Genomic DNA, 9,976 nt, shown 5'->3' on the forward strand with positions numbered 1-9,976 from the left:
CAGTGTCGATAGGGTTTTTGTAGGATTTTATAATCAAATCGGACAAACGTTAAACTCTGCCTGAAGTCAAATAGGATTCCACAATCGGCCAGTTAGAATCCTTCAGGAGGACAACGATCACAACAATGTGGGTTTAAAAAATCCACATCAGCTCCTATCATCAGTCTATTCACCAGATGTCAATCCAACCTCAATAAGGATGAACCTTTGGGATGAAAGGTTGTAGCTTGGCTCAGAGGATGAGCTAATGAACCTTGAGCCAACAGAGAAACTCCCACCAGGTGCCAATCAACCATGGACAACCTGGTGCAGCCTCAATAGATTATATGGTGGAGTTTGAAGGCGTAAAGCAAGTGTGCTGAGATGGGGATACAGTAGAGATGATACCAACTGTGAGTGCACTTGGACCCAAGACTATGAAACGTCGAATGAGATGCGGCATGTTAGATGATGCATGTTTGGCAAAGGATGTAGCAGAGGCTCATGACATAGCCCTTAAGTATTTCTGCAAAAGCACAAGAAATTAATAAAATTGGTTGGCATTCAGGGAAATGCTTGAGGGTTCGCCGGATAACTTAGTGGTAGGCACACTTGCTCAGAGGCGGGTGTGTGTACCACTAAGTTATCCAGCCTGGGTTCAAATCTCTACCCAGCTATAAACAGACATCCTGGTGTTTCACAGGCAGGGCGAATGACACATCAGTGTTTGCGCTGTCTCTTGGATGGGCATTAAACTCTGTGTTCCATCTGCCAGAATTAGTTGGTGGACATTAAATATCTCAGTGTCCTTCGCGAAGAGTACGTGAGCTATCATCGGCACCTTCCAAATTCTTGCCACATTGAGATGATTATCAGACCTGGACAGACAGTTGGGTACCCAAGGGTACCCCAAGAATGGTTTCTGTCGATGATGTCGAAATCGGAGTGAGAATAATTTTCAAAATGTTTCATTTCACTCATTTTAAGCAGAGGTTCAAACCACAGCATCCAACACTGAGCTTTGCAGTGAACCGGAAGTGATTTTTGCTCCTGTCATATATAAGCAAGAATGATAGTTGATGAAGGTGATGTGAGATGACTTCCAAGCAGATGGAAGATGACCTCAGGCAAATTATTGAGTGAAAAGAGCAGAATGTTTGTGAAGCACAACATGTTGTCCTTTGATTAAATCATTCAACAAAGCGATGGCTACTTTTGCTAATAAAACAAAACAAAGGAAGTTTTAATCAACAGAAATTCCACCATCAGTTTTACACTTGTTTAAAGAGCATATTTTACTAAACTGAGTGAGTACTCTGCTGCCTTTGCACCAGATACACTTCCTCATCTTCACATCCTCACTAAACTAATGTAAATAGTTCTTGGCCATTAGAACACTGTACAACATTTTTAGATCCTCATGGAGGATCTCTAAGTCTTACTCACGTTGTTGTTCTTCATCTTCTTCTTGTGGACTTTTTTGTTTCACAGCCTACAGTTTTCATCGAAACTTCCTGAAACTTGGCATATATATGTAAAAATACCCTGCGCAGACAGTAAACATCTCCGATTTTGAAAATTCCTCCTAGAAAAAAAGTTATGATGTCAAAAATGCTAATGGAATAGCCTAAAAAATTATCTCCGAAACTAGGCAAGCTTTTTGAATTCTGTTTGTGGGAATCGAACAGGGCATTAGCAGAGATGAATTACCGCACATATGATACATCACTATGACGTCATATCAATTTTTATGACGTCATTCCTATTTTTTGACATTTTTTTGTTTCACAACCCAGAGTTTTCATCGGATCTTCGTGAAACTTGCCATGTATATGCAGAAAGCCCACGCACAGGCAGTAACCATCTCCAATTTTGGAAATTCTTCCTAGAAAAAAAGTTGACGTCATAATATCGCCGCGAATGGAAATCGCCTATACCATTATCTCCGAAACTAGGCAAGCTGTTTGAATTTTGTTTGCGGGAATCAAGCCGGGCATTAGCACAGATAATTTATCACAAACCTGATAAATCACAATGATGTCATATTCGTTTTTATGACGTCATCATTAAGAGGACGAGGATCTTGGCTCATTTGAGCTTGTTGTAACAAAAGTGCATTACGATGCCTTTACTTAGTCGTTTCCTTTTTCATCACCTGATAACAGTGCTATATTTTCGGTCAGGTCACAGTGATGTGATATCTGTGAAATATACCTGAAGCAAACATCCATTTATTTTGCAGCCACTATGCCTGCGATAAAGCTGAAATATCAAGGCAAAGCAACCTCTTTTCATCCATTATGAAAAACAAGAGGTGTTTGGGCAGCTTCGTGTTAGAACACAAAAAAAAAAAAAAAGAGTAACCATGGGCTCAGAGTAGATCAAAATATTCTTGCTTTAAAACACATTTACAAGCTAAGAGAGTGACGTGAACAGCAATAATTGGACCTGTTCATTGAGGCAATCCTGAGAGAAAGTCAGAACGTCCACAAAACTCTCCACAGCTGACAGGAGGTCTCGACATGCAGTGGCTGATTGAGCGTCGGACGATGAATCCAATGCATGGTGGTTGCTGCGGATGGCTGGTACAAAGACGCGAGCCAACATGTCCTGCAGCATCCTTAGCAAGCCTCCAACTCCAGCATCGATAAGGCTTACATTCACCTCCTGCAACAATCCACAGAACTCGTACAAGTTTCAAACTTTAGCCATTAGAAATGGGGCTGAGATCAAGGTCAGCTTTGGAGATCACCTATATATTATATACATAAAATAGTGGAAACTTTGACATTTAAAATCCCTTTTATACCCTCTGCCCCCTTATTCCTTCCCTATTTCCATCCTCAACTCATCTTTTCCTCCCTCCAACACCCTCCTCCTTCATTCACGTCATTTTTTACACGTCTTATGAATAATTAATGATACACTTAAACACATATACATCCCGAGTGAAGATTACCTTGTTAATATTGTCCGAGCTGATAGCTTGATCAGGTCGGGTCCGGATTAAAGCTACACAAGTCCCGTGCAAGGCCATATCAGTCGGTTCAGGAATGAAGAGGCGTGGACGTCGAAATTTTGCTCCCTCCAACCAAGCCTTGGAGGTAAATTCGATATTGACAGGTCCTGTATCCCAGGACATGAAACAAAAGTGTGAAGATAAACTGCTGTGACCAAGAGAAAATAACATTTGCTTCGTCTTTGTCTCATCAAGACTTAGTTTGGTGCTTTACCAGCATTACAATTTCAAATTATTTTATGGTTACCTCTTTTAGAAGGCCCTGGATCTTGATAGAAGAACAGTAAATATGCTGAACCTCCAGCGATGAAGAACCTATCCATTTGTTCAATCTGTTAGTAAAGGAAATCAGCAAATGTGTGTCGGTAAAAAAATAAAATACTAATCACAACAAGGCACTGTCAGTGTATTATAGAATAACAATAAGTATAAAGAGCTGAGATTCGAGGCCTTAACTAGACAGTGTATACCCTTTCTACAGTTGTTTCTCACCTGGGATCCCTCGAGGATTGCATCCTCGGCTTCGCCCTCAGGCAGTTCCAGGTAGGCTGTTACCGTGTTGAGCACGCAAGTATGCCGTGCATCCAATCTTGCACGTTTCCTCTCACGGTCCTCTTTAACCCACTGCTGCTTCCATACAGGCATTGGATGAGGCTCAAATGCAGATACTATATTGTATAACAACTCAAGCAAACAGATAGAGTCAGGTGGGGGCAAGATGTTCTATATATATATATATATATATATATATATATATATATATATATATATATATATATATATATATACACACTAGCCGTGTATGCTTACACATTGTAAGCAATAATGAACCGTGTTTCCCCATTGTCTTGGATCACTCACCTGCATTTTTTTTCATTTCTTTTTTTAAATTTATTTATTTTCATTTAGGGATGCTCTCTGGTGGTTCTGTGATTTTTCCAGGTGTATAGGCTTCGATGTCCGTCGGTACGCGAAATTACCGTGCTTCCCCATTGTCTCGGGTCACTCACCTGCATTTATTATTTTTTTTAATTGCATTATTTGTTTTCATTTATTTATTTTCAATTTTCATTTATGGACAATTTATGATGGTTCTGTGATTTTTCCCGGTATATTGGCTTTGATGTCCGTCAGCACACAAAATTTCAGCTTTCAACATCACCCAGAAGGTACCCAACAATAATATCATTCAGTGAGTCAGTGAGTGAGTGGTTAGAAAAAGCTTTATAAAACATATCGTTGCGGTTCTGCAAAACCGCATGCCTCAAAGGCAAGGGCACCCAACATACAGTGATCCCCAGGCAGTTATTTCATGAGTCTTCGTGCAGTTAGACCTTTCCCTCATATCTCGTAGGTTCACAGGATGATGTCCGTTGTGTGGTTTTTTTCACTAGGTCTATGAACTATATATATCTCCATCTTCTATTCTGATTTCTACTCCAACCCTTTCCTTTTAGCCATGGTTGGAGGAAGGGCGTGCTCCGCGATGTGGAACCTGACAAAGGTCGTTGGTCCGGTCCCCAGTCTCACGTAGGGACTCATGGTTCGTGGCGGAGCTCGGGTGGTGAACAATCGAGGTCCATGGAGGGAGGTCAGGGTCGCTCTGTCCTTCCTTAAAACTCCTCGTAGCAGCCACCGTGAAACTCCAGAACCCCGTAGAGCCACCGTAAAACAAAACTGACTGCTTAGAGCCACCATGAAAGCAAACTCGACCCGTTACAGCCACTGTGAAAGCGAACTCAACAGGACCCTTTTTTACAGAGAGTCTCGGAGATTTTATTGGCCTCTCTCCACGGGGAGGGGCCCTTGGTGAAAACGTACTTCGCTGTCCGCCTCTGATTGGTCCACTTCGCTGTCCACCTTTCCGGGGCGGGGCCTTGGCCCCTACCGGGAGACCCCGGTTACTCCTCCACGTGGCTTCGCTTTCGACGAGTAACAGTGTCAGCGCCGTGAAGGTCATCGTACAAGAGTTACAACATTCGTGGGAGCTGAGAACTGGAACCGCGAGACCCCCTCTCGGCAAGTCAAGGTACGAGCAGCCAGTGGGTGGTGATGGAGTGTGATGGGCCGAAGAGGTCATGCAGATGAGATGGTATATTAGAAGTAATAACCTAACTAAAAGAAATCGCAACGCACGCCTTTGATTTTCCCACCAGACAAAAGAAAAGGGATCTGACAATACACATACTTAACGACATAACTGACTTTTGGGACATCTGTATGTTTAATGCAAATGGTTTCCAGATCCGTAACAGTATTTTGGCTCATGAGAGAGGGGGGCATAGGTGGCAGGTGTACATTGCTATTCAGCATTCAGACTGCACTTGGAGCACATTCGCGGTCAGGTTGCGGCTTATACACTATGGTGAGTTAGGAGCTTTGGGCCGTGTCACGCCGGATGTGCGAATGAGACCACTTCCTGCCCCAGGAGCCTTACAGGGCATGGCTAGGGTTGCTGCGGCCCAATAGAGAAGCGGGATTCAGGTCACAGCGCGGCGCTTCGGGTCGTCACCCCACCCTTCGCCCGGGGCTTATAAAAGGCGAATCCCGGAGCCGCTCATCCTCTTATTCTCCTCTCTTCGTCGCCACCTTCTTCTCTGCTTGTCTCGGCGTTGTGCTGGATGTTCCTCGTTGCCTATACCCTTCGCTGGTTCTTAACTCGTGGTTGGTGTGCGACTGAGACGTGCTTATTCCAAAGTGACTAAGCCGGAGATAACGCGCCAACTCTTGAGGTGGGAACGCTCAAGCGAAGTATCCCACGGAGGTATACACTACACTAGTAGACCTATGCTTGACTAGGTTAGGAATCTGTCACCTCACGCATCTTCTCTCCTCTCTCCCTTTCCACCCCTCTATCTCGTCCCCTTTGGACACACGAAAGAGCATCATTACTGACTCGCAATCACATTTTCCTCTGGCACGACACTGCACCCCCCCATATAGCACAATACCACACCTCCCACTCCCACACCTTAGACACCAGTATTTCTCCGTTCCCTCCCCCGAAACATACTGTGTTGCATTGGTCGGCCGACCGCGCCAGGTATTGCAAGGCCGTTTGTCCTCATCTGCAATCCTTCTTTCTGGCTATCTAATCTTCCTCGGGTTTGTGTGTGTACTGTATGTGATGGCGCCTATCATAGTATAAGATTGTAGAAGTGATAACGGGATAAGTCTTCTCTGTATGCTTTTGTAACATTGCTTGCCTTTTTGTCGCACCCCACAAATTCCTTGCTTTCTCTGCTGTACATACCAATAAACCCAATTTACTGAGCCACATACCGTTCCTCCCTTTTGTGTAAATAAATGCTTGCATAGAAATATTCCCAGCTTGTTTTCGTCTTTTCCTTCATTGATCCAGCATGGTTCATATTCTAGCTTAGCCAGGACGTTATCCCCCAACAATCTGTTTTTCTAGCCAGTACATCCTTGGGCAGTTACGCTCGGCTGCATCAGATCCGGTAAGGTGATCCAGTTTGAATAAGGCATACGGAGGGCGTGTTCCCCAGTAATTGGATCACGTGACCATGACGTAAATGGTATTTATTAGACGGAGGACTCAAAGTCACGTGGTCGAGTTATTGGCGTTCACGGTCAATTTTCTCTGGGTTTTTTTCTGGGGTTTTTTCTGGCCTTCTGGTTTTTTTGCTTGCATTGGTGAGAACAATCATCTGGGGTGGCAGACAGGCTTTTGTTCTATGCAGATTATGCACTTTTACCATGCGAGACATAATCTACGGCTGATGCTCACCATTTCAGCCAGAGGGTGCTAATAGCATATATATACATATACACATATACACATATATACATTGTTACGGCTGTGGAAATTCACATTCCACCATAAAGGGCCCTCAGGCGAGATATCTCCATAGGTACATGTGTAGTTAAGCCCAAACCCGTTGTATAGAGGGAATTTATGTGATCCATCCGGGCTGCGACGCTTTGAGTTAGTCGTTTTTCTTTCTCTATCTTTTATTTCAAACAAACAGCATCTCAACAACCACGCCATCCCCACAACGATGACACACCACCAGCTTCACCTTTACCTTCACAACCTCATCCCACATAATCGCTTCTCCGGCCATTCCCGCACCACCTGTGAACACTGAACGTCGGGCTGTCTCGGACCCGTTGGGCGATTGGTGCCAAACGCACCGAGCCGCGAGTGCGAATGGCGGCCTTTTCGAGGGGAAAATTTGGATTAGAATCGCTTCACGCCCACTTCTCCTCCGTCCAATGGGCAAGCGAGAGGCAGCTTGGCCCCGCCTCCAGGCGCGTGGAAGTGAATACTGTCTCGGTCCGTCTATGCAAATTTTAGGATCAGGGGAGGTTCACGCCGATTTTTGCCCGACCAATGGCTGACCGGGGGGGGGGGCGGTGTGGCCCCGCCTCCAATCGCGTCCTGATCCGGGAATTTGCATATTGGCTTCTCCTGCCAGCTAAAAAGGCATGAGAATTACCAGATCGAGTGAAGTTGCTTTTGGAGACAAGGAGCGTCGCGTTGGTAGAGTTGAGTCGAGTGCGCGCGGTGGAGCTGCGGGCGGCTGGTCGGGGCAGGGGAGCTCGGGTCCGGGGGCAGGGGAGCTCGGGTCCGAGGCCAGGAGGACGGCAGTCGGCGACGAAGCTACAGTGTGGGGGATCGCTCGTCTCAGCGCGGGACCCAATTCAGCCAGCCACTCCCCGCCCCCAGGGCATCAACAATTTCCCCTTCCCCCACGCCGAGATAGTGCAAAAGGGGGCCCCGTTCCTCCCCCACCCCAAACGTGATGCCAACAAGCACGCCAGGGGCCCGGAGTTGGGGCACAGCGGCGCGGACACTCTGCAGCTTGCCCGCCAACGCATCACGAGGACGCAGGTAAGCTGGCCGCTCCTCCAGGTCATGCGCACATTTGGCCTACGGGCCTGTCTGCCTCCTTGTCTGTGAGGGTGGCTTCTTTCTTTTGCTTTTGTGTAAATGTGTGTTGGCGCCATCTGTGAAGTAAAACTGTGTAAGTGTTGCCGTGTGTACGGGTTAGTCGGTTGTATTACATTTGCTTTTTGTGCATAATTGTATGGCTGTAAATACGTGCCTTCCGTGCTTGTCTGTGTGTGCGTGTGAATAAAATGCTTGCTTGTTGAACTGTGCCCGTTTCGCTTCGTCTTTTCTCTATTGACTCTCCATCCTGCTTCACGTAAGGGGTTCGTAGTTGGTGCAACATCCCGGTAATTAATCTGAATCGTCCAGGTCGACGATAACACCGCTCGGTTATCCCGATAGTACGGAACGGGTCGCTTCAGTGGCCCGTGTCCGAAGTCGACCTGCGGCGAGGTGCGATCGCCCGGTCTACCCTCCGCGTGGGTACTTAGGTAGGTCGAATTTGGCGAGCAACCCTATCCCACGCGGGGGCTGATTGGCTCGATCGCGGTGAGACCGAAAGGTCCACCCGTGACTGGTTCCCGGCGTTAGTCCGAGAGGGTCACGACTGGATTGTCCGTCCGGTGGGCGACGTGCCGCGATTCGAGTTACGTGGCCGTCAGCATGCCGGCGGGCGCGAATCCGCAACAATATATATACATATACATATACTGTACATATATATTTCTCTTTTTTTTTTTACAAGTATAATCATCATTCCATTTGGGCTGACACCATGACTGAGCGGTTTGCACATTCGCATCTAAGCTGTCAAGCCTGGGTTTGAATCCTGACACAGCTATAAAATGCCATCCCGGTGCTTCACAGGCAGGGCGATTCATCAATGCATATGCAGTCCGTCCCTCAGATGGATGTTAAACAGGGGTCCCATCTGTCAGCATTTGTTGGTGAATTTTAATGATTCCATGGTGTCCTTCGTGAAGAGTGGGCGAGCTATCACCGGTACCATAGCCAAATTCCGAATTCCTGCCCTAACCTACAGGGGCACTTTATCAATAGCACAGCCATATGCTCAGTCATGGATGCTACCCCACAGCCTTGTGCTGCATACAAATGAGGAAGAAGACCAGTCCCTTTATTCAATATCCTGAACGTTTTTCCTTTTAAATAGCTCATTGTACCGTCAGCCAGAGAGTAAGCTGTGGACATTCGGGATACTGAACATACAACCAGGACCGAAGATACTAAACCGGAATAGAGAACAAACACCAATACTGACCAGGATATCGAAAACAGGACTGATGCAGTATGCGGGGAACTTGCCCTACCTCACTCTACAGTACTAAAAGCTGGTGGAATACCATTCATAAACAAAGCCTTTTTAAGAGAAAGCACAATAATTCAGCCATGTGCAAGTTCAAATGTAAAAACCTTTCCTTTCCAAAATATGTGTGTCCAGAACAAGTCTGAGACACTGCAGAACAATGAACCCATTTGCATCTCAGCTGTTTCTACTCTGTAACCATGTCTCACTTCACCAAAGCTGGTGATAAATATTTGCCAACTTACGCATCTTTTCTTTTTTCCTCCCCAAAACGCCCACGGCCCTTGAGTAAGAACACATGAATGGGACATACTTTCAGAGCAGCAATCTGGCTGTTGGAAATGACCAACCGAGTGGGGAGCTTTCCTCGCTGCCGCACATCCTCCTCAAAAGCCATCGAGCACCGAACACAGCAAGAGATGAACTGTCCAGATGAGCCCCTTACCCAGCAAAACCCCACTCTCCTCCCTGCTACCCCCCTCCCCACCACCCCCAACACCAGGGCAACATGTTTGAGTTGTTCATGGAGGAGAATGCTTGGGAATGCTTCCATTTACAACCTGCAAATGTCAGTGTTGCTGCAAAATAACGGCCTTGTTTTCCAGGCCAAAACATGAGTCGCTGCCTGGCGTCGGTGTTCGAAAACTTAGAAGCTACAAACCATTCCATTTTTGTTTAAACAATGGCCAAATGCACGTTATAAAATAAAGTTTTATTTGATTTTGTGGATAAAAAAGTTTTCAATGTACTGAAAGAAAATAAGCAAAAATAATTGTTGTTGGCATTGTTGGCACGA

General features: G+C 46.0%; 1 protein-coding gene across 1 annotated transcript in view; it reads right to left on the bottom strand.

Moving 5' to 3' along the window:
- The window catches only part of DNAH5 (dynein axonemal heavy chain 5), a 254,698-nt gene extending 245,099 nt beyond the window's left edge, over positions 1–9,599 (bottom strand). Inside the window, exons 1-5 of the mRNA XM_085890337.1 lie at positions 9,494–9,599; positions 3,491–3,625; positions 3,246–3,330; positions 2,939–3,105; positions 2,428–2,646 (exon numbers count right to left, since the gene is read on the bottom strand). Coding sequence (XP_085746463.1) covers positions 2,428–2,646; positions 2,939–3,105; positions 3,246–3,330; positions 3,491–3,625; positions 9,494–9,577 — 690 coding nt within the window. The 5' untranslated portion in view covers positions 9,578–9,599. The remainder of the gene's footprint in view (positions 1–2,427; positions 2,647–2,938; positions 3,106–3,245; positions 3,331–3,490; positions 3,626–9,493) is intronic.
- Positions 9,600–9,976: the final 377 nt, after the last annotated feature.

Source organism: Eptatretus burgeri, chromosome 7, assembly GCF_056783735.1.
Source record: "Eptatretus burgeri isolate ZD-2024b chromosome 7, Ebu_testis_v1, whole genome shotgun sequence".
Taxonomy (NCBI): domain Eukaryota; kingdom Metazoa; phylum Chordata; class Myxini; order Myxiniformes; family Myxinidae; genus Eptatretus; species Eptatretus burgeri.